The sequence below is a fragment of the Erpetoichthys calabaricus genome, chromosome 3, assembly GCF_900747795.2.
Source record: "Erpetoichthys calabaricus chromosome 3, fErpCal1.3, whole genome shotgun sequence".
NCBI lineage: Eukaryota > Metazoa > Chordata > Cladistia > Polypteriformes > Polypteridae > Erpetoichthys > Erpetoichthys calabaricus.
The window spans coordinates 296598332-296612417 of NC_041396.2; the positions used below are offsets into that span (position 1 = coordinate 296598332).

Consider the following 14086-nt stretch of genomic DNA (forward strand, 5'->3'; position numbering starts at 1 on the left):
ACAATTAGTTGCTGCAGGTTTGGTGGTTGTCTGTATGCCAGGAGGGGAGGTTCTGGAAATCCATCTCTTAGCGTTTCATCATTATTTAGTATTGGCTGAAGTTGTTTTGTAATTTTTCAAAGTGCTTAAAAATGTGGGTTATAGGTGACAACAGCAGGCTTAATATTGCTGAGCAGCAACATGAAGGCTACAGGATTGGCATTGGAAGGCAAATGACCAAAAACCTAGACATCCTGTCCAGAATAAGAGATGAGATATATATGTGTTTGTGGCTAGCAGAATAGTGGTGTTCCTTAGGATGATTTTGGTTACAAAAAGTGCACCACAACAGGAAAAAAAAAGTTGGGAAACACTGATCTAGACAAAAGTATGCCGCAAAAATTTTGTGGCAGGCTTATTGAAAGAAGACAATTTAATCAAAGTAATTGAGATATTTTGAGGCCTGAAGGAAAGGTGGACAAAATGTATGTTCATGGAAATCAAGGTATCCCAATCGTAAAGGCAGAATAAGATTTAGGCTGGACTTGTCCTGTGGGTGTAGTACAAGGCAGGTTTTTTTGGGTTTGGGATGTGGTTTATGTTATGTTTTAAGATGCGAGGGGTCTGTGGATCTTACAATGTGAATTTGTGCCCAGGTGAGGTAAGCCTGGCAAACTTGTATATGACTGGGCAGAACGGCAGCAATGGTAGAATAAAATTAGAGTGGGAATGACTCTGTGGGTGTGCTAAATGATAAACTGAGGTGCCAAAAAATAAATAAAGGATAAGATCAAAGTGGAGCTTATCTGCACTTTCAGAAAGCATTTGAGAAGGCGCCACACACGAGGTTAGGCATCAAACGGAAAGAAGTGGGAGTTCAGGGTGTGCAGAATTGCAACAAACCTCATCAGAATTGGCTGATCTTAAGAGTGGTGTCCAGCAGGGGTCAGTGCTAGGGCTGCTATTTTAATATATAGAAATGATTTGGATAGGAATACAAGTAAACTGGTTAAGTTTGCAGATGATACCAAGATAGGTGGATTGGCAAGTAATCTGGAATCTGAACACAGGATTGGGCAGATCTGTGGCAGATGAAATTTAATGTCAGTAAATATAAAGTATTGCCTGTAGCAAGTAAAAAGGTGAGGTCTAAACAAACAATGGGAGGAATGAAAATCCAAAGTCCACCTTATGAGAAGGATTTAGTAGTCGTAGTGGACTCCATGGTATCAACTGGTAGAGTGTTCAGAAGCCATTAGGAAGGCTAACAGAATGTCAGGTTATATAGCGCCTTGATGTGTGCAGTACAAGTCACAGGAGGTTCTGCACACTGGTGAGGTCTCATCTGGAGTTCTACGTGCAGTTTTGGTCTACAAAAAGGACATAGCAGTGCTGGGAAAAGTCCAGAGAAGAGCAACGAGGCCGATTCCAGGGCCACAGGGGATAAGTTATGAGGAAAGATTAAAAGAGCTGAGCCTTCAATTTAAGAAAAAGAAGATTAAGAGGAGACCTCATTGAAGATGTTTAAAATTATGAAGGGAATTAGTCCAGTGGATCAAGAGTGTACTTTAAAATGAGTTAATCAAGAACACAGGGGCACCACTGGAAACTTGTTAAGGGTAAATTTTGCACAATCATTACTAAGTTTTTCTTTACACAGAGAACCACAGACACTTGGAATAAGCTACCAAGTAGTGTGGTAGACAGTAGGACTTTAGGGACTTTCAAAATTCGACTTGATGTTGTTTTAGAAGAATTAAGCGGACAGAACTGGTGAGCTTATCTCTTCAGAAGGGAGGTGAGTAAAATGTGATGTCGCTTTAGAGAGGTGCTGACCACACAAGCTGATTGGGTGTTACTGAAGTCAAGCACAGTTTGAGCCAGTTGACTGGCATATTGCAAAGCAGCAGCCAACTGGGTAAGTGAAAAACCACATGTTGGAATGAAGACTCAAGAGGGACTCTTAGGCAGAAGCACACTGGGTAGGCACATACAGTATGTCAGCACACTACCATAAAGAACTCTAGCCAGCACAGAAAGGTTGTCAGATTCAACATGAGAGACTGAGAAGGCCTGTGAACATAAGACTGTACCTTTTTAACCAGGTCCTGATCCTCGCTGAGTCCCAAGTCCCGACCAGATGCCTGTGCAATACGCTTCCCAGCAACTAAGTTCCCAACCATAATGGAAGCTGGCCCGACACCAACTGCAACACAGATGATCCAGCATGAGGAAGAGCACAGCCACATGTAGAAGGTAAGAAACTGTAGACACTCTCGCCCCTCTAGTAGAATCCACACTTACCTGGCTGCTTCTGCCGAGGCTTGGGTAGGTTTGTCACACAAGTGTGAGGGCACATGAGAATGTTACAGGGGTGCAGGTTGCCATCCAGGAAGTGCTGCTTAGTCTGGGCGATGTGAATACCCCCTAGAGGGGTCTTAGGGAGGGTGTTAGCAGGTACGAGTGCCAGGCAGTACAGACCAACCTGGTGTATGCTGTCAATAGCCTGGGAAGAAAGAAGCAACTTTAACATTTATTTTTTGGCACCAGGAGGGTGCGCCACAATCCTCATCCTGAGTACCAACCTGCAGAACTCGACTCATCCATTGAAAGCTGTCCTCCTCTAAGGCATCAGGCCGCTGTTCGGCCACAACAGCGATGCGCTCATCGTAGAATACCGTCACTGAGAAGACTGCAATTCTGCAAGAGGTACGGTAGAAGGAAGCTTGTATCAGTGTCTTCATTCCAAACCAGAGTCAGGAGACTTTAATAGTGTGTTACACTTTATTTCAAGCCAAGCCACCTCGGGCAACAATTGCAACAATGAGATCCCTTTTACCAAAAAGCTCACCCTTCCATTGTATCCGAGTCAGAAATAAAAAATATATTGTCTCCAAAAACCTGCCCAGTGGGAGGCAGAAGCCAAACTGCACATCTTTATGCAATGTCCTAATCCAGGGGTTTTCAAAGTCGGTCCTGGGGGCCCACTGTGGCTTCAGGTTTTTGTTTCAACCAGATTCATAATCAGTGACAATATCTGATAACACTGACCTCATTTAATTAGCCATTTTGCTTTCTCTTGTCTTCTCTAATTCTACATTCAGAAACACACAGCAGCATGATATTTTACATTTATAAGACATTTAGAAATATTTCTGTTTTTGCTATAGATTTAAATGCTTAGTTCTCTTGTTTCGTTCATTATATTCTACCCTTTGTGCAGTTTGCTCCCTTTATTATATATCAATAATAATTAAAAACGAACAAAGCAGACACCCAGGCAAACAACTCTGAATCGTGAGAGGCTGCAACTACTTTAGCTTCAGACCCACTAATGAGTAAATAATGGATTAAACAAACAACTGGAAAGGCAGAATGAAAATCAAGATGAAAATAGTGTTAAAAAGAAAAAAAAATACATTATATTTTAGTAATTTTTTTAACCATACTTAAGTTTCAAATTTCTATATTGTTCCCAAAACACAGAATCTGGGAAATAACAGTTCACTTAATTAGCTCAAGAGTCCAATTAAAAGCAGAAGCTGAATGGAACAAAAACCTGCAGCCACAGCGGGTCCCCCCAGGACCGAGTTTGAAAACCCCTGTTCTAATCTAGAAGTAATGGACGTGAGCAGCCCGATTTGGCATTATTTATAAAGCCACTAACTAAGGTCCACCCACTGAGAATCAGAAGTGAACATCTCCCATCTCACCCACCACCCTTGTGCCTTCCATTTGATTTCCCTGGCCTTCCTACCTTCCTCTGTAGACCGTCTTGACGGGCTCTACAGCCAGAGCCGTGGCTACGATGTCATCCGCATTGTGCCTTCGGCCACTGACCATCAGCAAGCCATCTATCTTGCCTACCACAAACACCAGACTGCCCTGCATGACACAAGGAACGAGACGGTCAGCTCAAAGGTCATTTTATTCATTGCCTCTATCTTCCAATAGAGTGGTTAAGGTGGGTACTTACCGGGCCCACAAAGCCAAGCAAACCTGAGCGGACAAAGGGGTTCTCCCCAATGGGCGCACCCACTGCGTTCACTGGGATCACCTGCAGTACAGAATTAATAAGAGAGTCAGAGGACTTCTCAGCAAGACTCACTTGTTCATCATGACACTTACATTCCTAACACACCGTACCTCAAAAGTGCTTTTGGTGACCCCAGGCAATCCGTAGTACAGCATGCCTCCGGGCTGAGAACTCACACAAATCTCTCCAATCTCATCAGTTTTACATAGCTGGGGTGGTCCGTCAGGTTTGATGATGCACATCAGGGCTAAAAGACAATAAGGCAGCAAGGCAGAGCATAAATTATTCTGATCACAGAACCAGGTAAGGATACATCTCCCAGAATTCACTCATTGTGCATGTAAAAGCTGGTAACACGCTACGTGACTTTACAAGGTATCACAGACTCGTTTGAATTTGGTGGAAGTGACCATACTGTCAAGGGTCCTTTCTGGGGCTCTCCCCTGACTCTAAATAGTCCTAGTAGTTTGTAAAAAAACTGGGTTCAAATTTCCAAATGCGCAAAGTGCATGTTTATTAAAACAGAATCTACATAAGAGGGTGCAGTGCAGATAAGATGAAGCCCATTAACCATTATAAAGAGCAGTGCTGTTGTGGTTTTTGAAATAAAATGAACAATAAATAAATGAAAATGCCCAATCTGAAAGATCCCAAGGGCTTCTTCGCAAGTCTCTCTCTCTGTGTCTCCCCAGCTAATCCCAGTGGGTCTTCCCAGATGGCGGAGACGCCGACAGCTGTGGCCACCTTCTTCCCGCATTGGTCTCGGCCAAGACGTGCCTAGCTGGCCCTCCATCTTTCCATATCTTCCCTGGGTGGATACTTAGGGGAAGGCCATCCAAGTCCTAGTTCCAACCCAACATGTCAAGTGGGGTCCCCCCTCATTACGCCATCAGCTTTGCTCTCTATAGGGGCCCAACAATTCCATTTTCTCTTCTCTAATACACTCAGTTGCGCTCTCGCTTTTCTCCTCCAGATTGTTCTCATTCCCTCCTATCTACTGCTTGGGCACTCCTCTTTAAACTACTAGCGGGTGTAAGTGCCTAATTACACGCCCTCGGGCATTAACGAGGCAATTGGCTGGACTATGTGCATCTCTGCATAAATGCACAATCAGCCGATCACCTCACCATACCCTGGAGACCTCCACGCAATGACGCCACTCACCATGTCAGATACGTTCACACAGGTTAGGTCATGAGGTGTCCACAAACTTTTGGCCATACAGTGTAGGTGGTTAAGTACTGCAGCATGCTGGTTTAGTATTTGAGCACAACACAATCAAATTTGCAGTCTGCTGTCACCCTTTGGCTCAAAACACCTCAGCTTAGAACTACATATAACAGCTTCTTTTTGCTGAAGGTGTCCATTCTGCTTCAGGAATGTGCAACTAAAAGGCCCACAGACCTGTTTTAATTAACCACAAGTCTGTACCATACATTGCAGTACAGGAAGGCAATTCAGTTTTCCAAAGCTAACTGAAATTACTCTTACGGTTAACCAAAAATCTGAATGAGCGTAAGCCGCCCTAACTTATGGTGCTCATAAGAAATGTCATGATTTACTTCATGAGGTAGAAGTACATAATAAACAAGAATAGCTGCATCAAATATATGAAATATTACAAAGCATGCATCAATTTAAACATTTTAGTTCTAAATAGGCGGCACGGTGGCGCAGTGCTGCTGCCTCGCAGTTAGGAGACCCGGGTTCGCTTCCCGGGTCCACCCTGCGTGGAGTTTGCATGTTCTCCCCATGTCTGCGTGGGTTTCCTCCCACAGTCCAAAGACCTGCAGGTTAGGTGCATTGGCAATTCTAAATTGTCCCTAGTAGGGGTGGGCGGTATGACCAAAATTCTATATCACGGTATTTTTCTAAATTATCCCGGTTTCACGGTATTCAACGGTATTTTTTTCCCCATGCATGAGTGGATGTTAACCACATTTTCCACTGCAATTACTGGCTAAGAATAACCTATTCCACTGTCAAGAGTATTGTACACTGTACAAAAAAAAACATTTTAATGTGCACACAATTATTAATACAGTTTTGCATGGCCCCATAAAGTGACAGTTTTCAAGGGGGTGGCACTAATGGAGAAGGTATCACATTGCATGACAGATGCAGTCAAAATATAGAACCTTTTTATTGAACAAATTTTGCAGAAACAAACTATAATTTTGACAACATATTTTCAACCATACAAAGAGGCATTTAGACTTAGTAAAATATCTAGAAGTGCTTGTCAAAAATTGTATTGCACCGAATATGTCTTAGAAAAGGAATAAATAGTAAATATTTTTTGTAAACCAACTACACTTTCTGTTAATGTTAACAATCTCTGTCCACTGACACGTTAAAGTGACTTTGTAAACAACTTTATCATCATTAAACTGCATAATATTTAAACTAATAAATAATAACAATAAAATAAATAATAGTATTATTACTGATAGTTGCACTATTACTTCAAGACTTCAAGCCCAGGTGTATTCACCAAATTAAAATAAAATAAAACAAGTGCAACTTGGTGATGACATCTTTACCAACTGAACCATCATTTAGGCAAACTGCATTAATATGGACCTTGCTTCAAGCTAAGCTATACTGGGAAGAAAAAAACAAACTATATGTCGAGATTAAAGTCAACATTTCCACTTTATTCTCATAGTTTACTTCATAATTAAAGTAGAATGTCGTAAACTAAACTTCTTCCTAAAATCAATGTTTAATCAATTACTTAATATACCCCGTCATAAATTAATGTAGCACATTAAATGCTTTGTGTTACGTTCCCCGACCCAGTGGTTAATCACTACGCTTCTTAAACTGACTTCCTCCGCACTAAGAGAAGACAGCGATCACCATACAGAATCCATTCACTTCATGATATTCCTGCTTTCTGAAAATTTAGAATGCTAAGATAAATACTTGATATCATTTTCATGATGAAATGCATTAAAGCAGGTATTACACATGCACGGTAGTGAGGCGGTAGTGCTGCTCCCTCGCAGTAAGGGGTCCCCAGGTGTATTTTAAGTGTAGAGAACTTTATGGCAGGTGTGACAAGGCTCCAAAAAACTGGATGTATGAATAGCTATCGCATAGGTTTAACTTAAATATTGCGTAAATGTTGGGTTTGTGATCTGCTGGTCGGAGACACGAACACAGAATTCAATGCATGTTCTTCTGAGCGGGCTATCTTTATTGCATGCATGCTGTCTCTATCTGACGTAGGCTACCAAAACCCCAGTTCCTATCCTTCCTTTTTCTTTCACCACATAACCAATCACCACACGATAAACGTCTTTGTGAAATTAAAACTAGTTATAAACTTAGCCCACGGAGTGTTCAGAACTTTAAAAATATCTTCGTTATACATGTTTAATTATGCCATCCATTCAGAGTTGCGCCCATCTCTGAACGAGTCGCCAGCACATCGAAGGATGAATACAAGCAAAACATACACTAGCAGGGTCAATATAGCACAACAAAACCCCACATCCTACATGACTTTGAAAGGAAACTGAAGCGCCGAGTAAACCCACCAGAAAAACATGCAAATGCAAGGCAGGCACGCTGCCGTGCCCCCATATGATTAATGCATGCTTTAATGCATTTCACCATGAAAATGATATTAACTCTTTTAGGGCGGATGTCGACTTTTGTCGACAGGAGGGGTTGAAGGCGGATGTCGACAAAAGTCGACATCCAGGGATAGAGGGCAACAATCAGCTGTTAATGGCGACAAATCTCACTGTCACGTCACAGGCATTCCCTCTGTGCTTGGAGGAATGCTAGACTCATTGACTCGGCAAATAAACATTGCGTGTGCGTGAGTTGCGAAATGTAAACAGGCAAGATGGCACCGACATGTGAAAAGGCAGCGAAGCAAGTGCAGAAAAGAAAACACTCGCATTATGCGCATTATCGCGGAGTCGGACTCTTGATTTTTCAGAATCGGACTTTATTGGCAGTGATCAGGAGATCGAGCAAGAGAGTTAGAAGCAGGCATCAGCTGATCAGACACCAGCCAATGCCGCGCCAGCGGATCTGCTGCCAGTTGCGTGCCTTCGCGCAGCCGATGCATCTACGGCAAGGTTCGCATGGGATAAATACACAGACATTGATCCGTTGAGAGCTGATCTGGCTACCGGAGTTTACAAGATGGCATGGCTTGCTGTTGGACACGACAGATCACCAGCTGCTGTACTTCAGGCTGCTCTCTCCTGATGCTGCTTTTCAGCTACTGTCAGACGAGACAAACAGGTAGGCAGAGATTTTTTTTGAATCGCGGGCTGCGTTTGCATCGCATTCTCGTTTTTCAAAGTGGAAACCCACAACGAAAGACGAGATGAAACGCGCTGTGGCATTACAAATAGAGATGAGACAGAATTGGTGATATAACTTCAGGGAGCATTGGTCCAAACGTGTTTTGTCCCCTGGTGGCTTAGGTACGTGCTGCTGCAAAGTTTTATTCACTTCTGTAATAAACAGAAGCAAATCCCATGGGGTGAGCCAGGCTATAATGCCATACATAAAGTTCATAAAGTTTCAGAAGATGAAAAGAGGCGACAATACGGTTTTCATGCTGGCAGAAAACTTGGTGGCAGTGGCATGGCATGATGGCAAATGGGTGACTTGTCTCTCTACAGTACACACTAACAATATATGTGAGAAAGTGCAGCAACAGACAATTGAAAAATAGGCACCAAAGCAACACATATTGTAAGGAGTGCAATGTGGCAATGACTGAAATTGGCTGCTTTGAGCGAGATCAGACTTTGCTGTGTAAAATGTATGTGATATGTATGTGAAATCATAGAGTATGCAGGCTCATACAACATGCAAGACAGTAACATTTGTCAAAAGTAAATATTTTTTGTTGATTTGATATGTTAAACAATTGCTTTGTGTTCTTTTTTAAAAAATGTTAGTTTTTGGAAAAATATTCAGCCCTGGGAGAAAAGAAACAAAAAAAAAATTAGCCCTAAAAGAGATAAGTATTTATTTTAGCATTCTAAATGTTCAGAGAGAAGAAAGATCATGAAGTGAATGTATTCTGTGTTGCGATCGCTGCCGGCACCTCCTCTTAGTGCAAGAAGTCGTCAGTTTAAGAATCACTTAACACAAAGCATTTAATGTGCTATATAACTTATGACGGGGTTTGAGAAAATCTAGTAAATTAAATATTCATTTTACGATGAAGTTTAGTTTACGATGTTCTACTTTAATGACAAATTACGAGAATAAAGTCAACATGTCGACTTTAATCTTGACATAAACGGCGAGAATAAAGTCAACATGTCGTCACACTATTACACAGTACCCAGGTACATTACACTGTATTGAAAACAAGTAAAACAAGTACAACTTGGCTTGCAGTATTATCCAGTAGTATAGAAACAGTATTTACACATCTGACCTTTTAAAACTAAAGCATCTCCAGGCGACAGACGTGACTCATTTTTTTCAGCTCTCTGTCCATTTTCACCGCGCGGCATACCTATGCTACCGCCCTCTATTTGGTGGTGTAGACAGTGAAAAAGAGCCCTAGTGCAACAAATCTGTGTTTAGCGGTGTAGCAGTGAAAAAGGTCCCCACTTGAACAGTTTCCCGCTGCGCCACGTTCCGAATGTCGTTTAGGCAATTTAAACCGGTGTTGCGGTATAAGAAAAATCCATATCATAAAAAAAATAAAAAACGGTTTTCGGTATGAACCGGTATACCGCCCAGCACTAGTCCCTAGTGTGTGCTTGGTGTGTGTGCACTCTGCCCGGGGTTTGTTTCCTGCCTTGCTCCCTGTGTTGGCTTGGATTGGCTCCAGCAGACCCCCGTGATCCTGTAGTTAGGATATAGCGGGTTGAATAATGGATGGATAGTTCTAAATAAGCTTGATTGTAACAGAGCAAAAATTAAAAAGTACATCCTGTTTGTAATCAGTGACCCTGAAGCCGTCTAAAATGATACCCCACATGCTTATGGCTCAAATTTGTCATTTTTAACTTCCTGGGCCTACTTGGAAGTAAAGTTGATGGTCGCTAATGTCTTTGGATGGTTCTGAATATATCAAGGGATGAAGCACCATCTGATCACCGCTATATTTATACTGTTGCAGCCAATGATATTATTTTTGGCAACAGTCACATGATAGGAAGATAGTGCCATGTAAACAACTGGTAAAGAATCCTATCAGAAACACGATCATATGGGTGGATCAGCAACCTTGAAAAAGCACAAAGCGACACTCCACATGCCAGTAATTACCAATGTCCATTTTTTCAAAGTTTTGTGGAAAGGAGTAATTTTGTCCCTGTGTATCCCTATTAGGGGGTCGGTTGATGCGGCACTGCAAAACTTCAAATCCTTCTAATCGTTTTTACTAAAGACATCTATTGGTTTGCTCTTTCTCAGAAGGATGAAATTTCCTGCACAAAATATAGTCCTAAATCAGCCTAAAAATAAGGATTTTTCAGGTCTACAGGTGACAAAATAGGGGAGAACCTCAAAAAGGAAGACGTTTTGCATAACTAGACATCAAGACAAGTTGAATGGTACATCATATGTTGGGGTTTCCTAGTATCGCTGACCCATAATGCACAAGACAAAAAAAATGCAGGAACCTCTAGAATCTTGAAGAAAAATGTGGATGAGATATTAGGACAGCTTAGCTTAGTGTGAAGGTCAAAGTCAGAAGGAGGAAGAGCCAAGATACAGACTCTAATTCTATGCTTGGGCCTACTTGGAAGTAAAGTTGACGGTCGCTAATGTCTTTGGATGGTTCTGAATATATCAAGGGATGAAGCACCATCTGATCACCGCTATATTTATACTGTTGCAGCCAATGATATTATCTTTGGCAACAGTCACATGATAGGAAGATAGTGCCATGTAAACAAATTAAAATATAACAATATTAAAATTAACTTTCTATTCCCAGATGTCCACATGACCGTCATCATCAAATTCTTCCATGTGAATCCTGAAAACCATCACGACTGACTTAGAACATCTATGTTAGGTAGAATGCCCACTGGGGGGCTGGGTGGTGGTCTTTTGGCTTTGGACCCCCTGCAGATTTTTTTTTTCCAGCCTAACTGGAGTTTTTTTTTTGGATGTTTTTTCTGTCCTCATGTCTATTCAACCTTACCTTTTTCTTTGTAACATATTGTATATTATTCCATAATCTTGTTGGTTGATGTTTTATATTAACTTCCTTTTTCATTCATTATATGAAGCACATTGAGCTACATTGTTTGTATGAAAATGTTCTATAGAAATAAATGTTTTGTTGTTTCAAAATCAAATGTGAAACGAATGCCTGAACTGAAATGCATATCAAAAACGCAAAATTCAGCAAAAGCAGACATATGAAAGAGACTAAAACTACAGTAAATTCATCAAACATCCCTAGTTCCTGGCTAGCCCTCCCCTCCCAAATGATTCAGACAACTCCTCTGAATCCTCAACAACTCACATCCTGGCATGATGTGTCCGACGTCCTGAACAGTCAGGGCTGAGTTCTTGTCCTCAGTGTTCACCCGAATCACTCCGTAGCTCAGTCCGCTCATAGAGAGAATAGCACGTGCTGGAAGTGGAGCCCCAGGGACACCTGGCCTGCAAGACACACACAAACACACACAGACTTGGTGATGTTGACTGACTACCCACCAAGAATGATGAAAACAGCGGCCTGATCTCTTATTATCTCACAAGCAGGCTGGCAGAGTGGCCACCAGCTTTGTCAGTCCCTAAACACTCACCTATAGCCCAGGTTTACACAACTCTCTCAGTATCCCAACTTTAAATACAGGAATGCATACTTGATCATAGATGTTAAGTCACAAACCCATTACGGAATTAGAGTTGGTACTGCCATGTTGGGCATCAAGAATTTGCTAGATTTACAATGCCTTCAGAAAGTATTCAGGACCCTTCTCTTTCTTCACATTTTGTTATGTTGCAGCCTTGGGATAAAATCATTTAAATTAATTTTTGTCCCCTCTCATTAAGCAAATCACTATACCCCAGAACGACTTAAGTATGAATACAGGATTTTAGGAATTTTTGCATATAAAACTGAAGTATCACATTGACACAAGTACTCAGACCTGTTACTTAATACTTAGTTAAAGACCCTTTGGCAGCAATTATGGCCTGGAGTCATCTTGGGTTTGATGCAGCACACTTTCCAAACGTGGAGTTGGGGATTTTCTGACGCTCTTCTACTCTCTGGAGACCGTCGATGGTCTGATATTTTCAGGTCTCTCCACAGATATTTGATTGGGTTCAAATCTGGGCTTTGGCTAGGACACTTAAGAACATTCACAGAGTTGTCCCTAAGCCACTCCTGTGTTGTCTTTGCTTTACCCTCTAGGAAGGTGAACCTTCGGCCCAGTCTGAGGTCGAGAGCACTCTGAACAGGTTTTGGTTAAGGATACCACTGTACTTTGCTCCTTTCAGCTTTCCCTCAACCCTGACTACTCTCAATGCCACTGCCGCTAAAAAACAACCCCACAGCATGATGCTGCCACCAACGTGCTTCAATGCTGGAACAGTATTGCACAGCTGATGAGCGCTGCCTGGTTCCTCAAGATGTGACACTTACAATTTAGGCCAATCAGTTCAATCTTGGCTTCATCAGACCAGAGAACCTTATGAGGGGGGACCCAAAAATAACCGGAATTTTGTTGTTGTTAGGTTGGTACTTGTAGTACGTGGTTGGGCTGCTAGGGCGATCTAGTTACACTCCTCACAAGTCAGTCTGCCAAGTGCCATCAGTCTGGAAGGTTGTGCTTGTGTTCAGTGAATTTTTTTGTAAAAGTAGGTTGCGCAACAGTGTGAGAAGGAAACGCCCTGATTTGTGGGAGTCGGGCGATTGGTTCTTTCATCATGACAACGCTCCATCTCACACTGCTCACAGCATTCGCCAATTTTTGGCAAGAAACGGTATGACAACCCTGAACCACCCACCGGATTTAGCTCCGTGTGATTTCTTTTTGTTCCCTTGGATGAAAAAAGACTTGAAAGGAAGGCGTTTTGCTGACGTCGAAGAGGTAAAACAAGAAACGACCAGAGCATTAATGGGCATTACTTTAGATGAATTTAAAAAATGTTTCGAACAATGGAACAAACGGTTAGATAAGTGTATTTCCGCCAATGGAGAGTACTTTGAAGGAGACTAATTGTAGTTTGTACAGAAAATTAAATTAAACACGTTTTAAAAATATTTCCGGTTATTTTTGGGTCCCCCCTCGTATTTCTCACTTTCTGAGAGTCCTTTAGGTGCTAAGTAGTCATTCATGTGTCATCTACCCACTCTGCCATAAAGCCCAGATTAGTGGAGGGCTGCAGTGGTGGTTGTTATTCTGGGAGTTTCTTTTATTTCCAGACAGGTTCTCTGGAGCTCGGCCCCGAGATAACCATCTCTCTTACCGAGACCCATCTCCTATGATTGTTCAGTTTGGCATGGTGATCAACTCTAGGAAGACTCGTGGTGGTTCCAAACGTTTTCCATTTAAGAATTAGGGAGGCCACTGTTCCTTTGGAGTCTTCAATGCTGCACCCATTACTTTGTTGCCTTTCCCAACTCTGTGCCTTGACACAATCCTGACTCCTGAGTTCTGGAGTCAATTCCTTGCTTTTAGTCACCTGGTGGACCTTCTACAGATAGGTGGGCGCCTTTCCTAATCAGTCCAATCAACTGAATTGACCACAGGTGGACTCCAAACAAGGTGTAGGAACATCTTAGTGATGATCAATAGAATATAATACACTTAAGCCATATTTTAAGTGTCATAGCAAAGGGTCTGAATACTTGTGTCACTGAGATAGTTCAGTTTTTTTTATTTTTAGTTACTTTGGAAAATTCATAAATCCTAACAGAACAAGATACAGAGGACAGAAAGATATGGAAGAAGATGATCTGCTGTGGCAACCCCTAACGGAAGCAGCCGAAAGAAGAAGGAAAATTCATAAATTCAGTTTTTGCTTTGTCATTCTGGGATATTAAGTGTTGCTTGATGAGGGGAAAATTGAATTGAAATGATTTCAACATAGGGCTGCAACATAAGA

The 14086-nt window shown here is 41.8% G+C and overlaps 1 protein-coding gene across 5 annotated transcripts in view; it reads right to left on the reverse strand.

The window, feature by feature from the left end:
• The window catches only part of dip2bb (disco-interacting protein 2 homolog Bb), a 265832-nt gene that overhangs the window by 47813 nt on the left and 203933 nt on the right, over positions 1–14086 (reverse strand). For all 5 annotated transcript variants that reach the window (XM_051925024.1, XM_051925021.1, XM_028798568.2 and 2 more), the window contains 7 exons: positions 11490–11629; positions 4126–4262; positions 3956–4036; positions 3737–3864; positions 2565–2679; positions 2284–2485; positions 2073–2185 (listed from right to left, as the gene is read on the reverse strand). In XM_051925024.1, coding sequence (XP_051780984.1) covers positions 2073–2185; positions 2284–2485; positions 2565–2679; positions 3737–3864; positions 3956–4036; positions 4126–4262; positions 11490–11629 — 916 coding nt within the window. The remainder of the gene's footprint in view (positions 1–2072; positions 2186–2283; positions 2486–2564; positions 2680–3736; positions 3865–3955; positions 4037–4125; positions 4263–11489; positions 11630–14086) is intronic.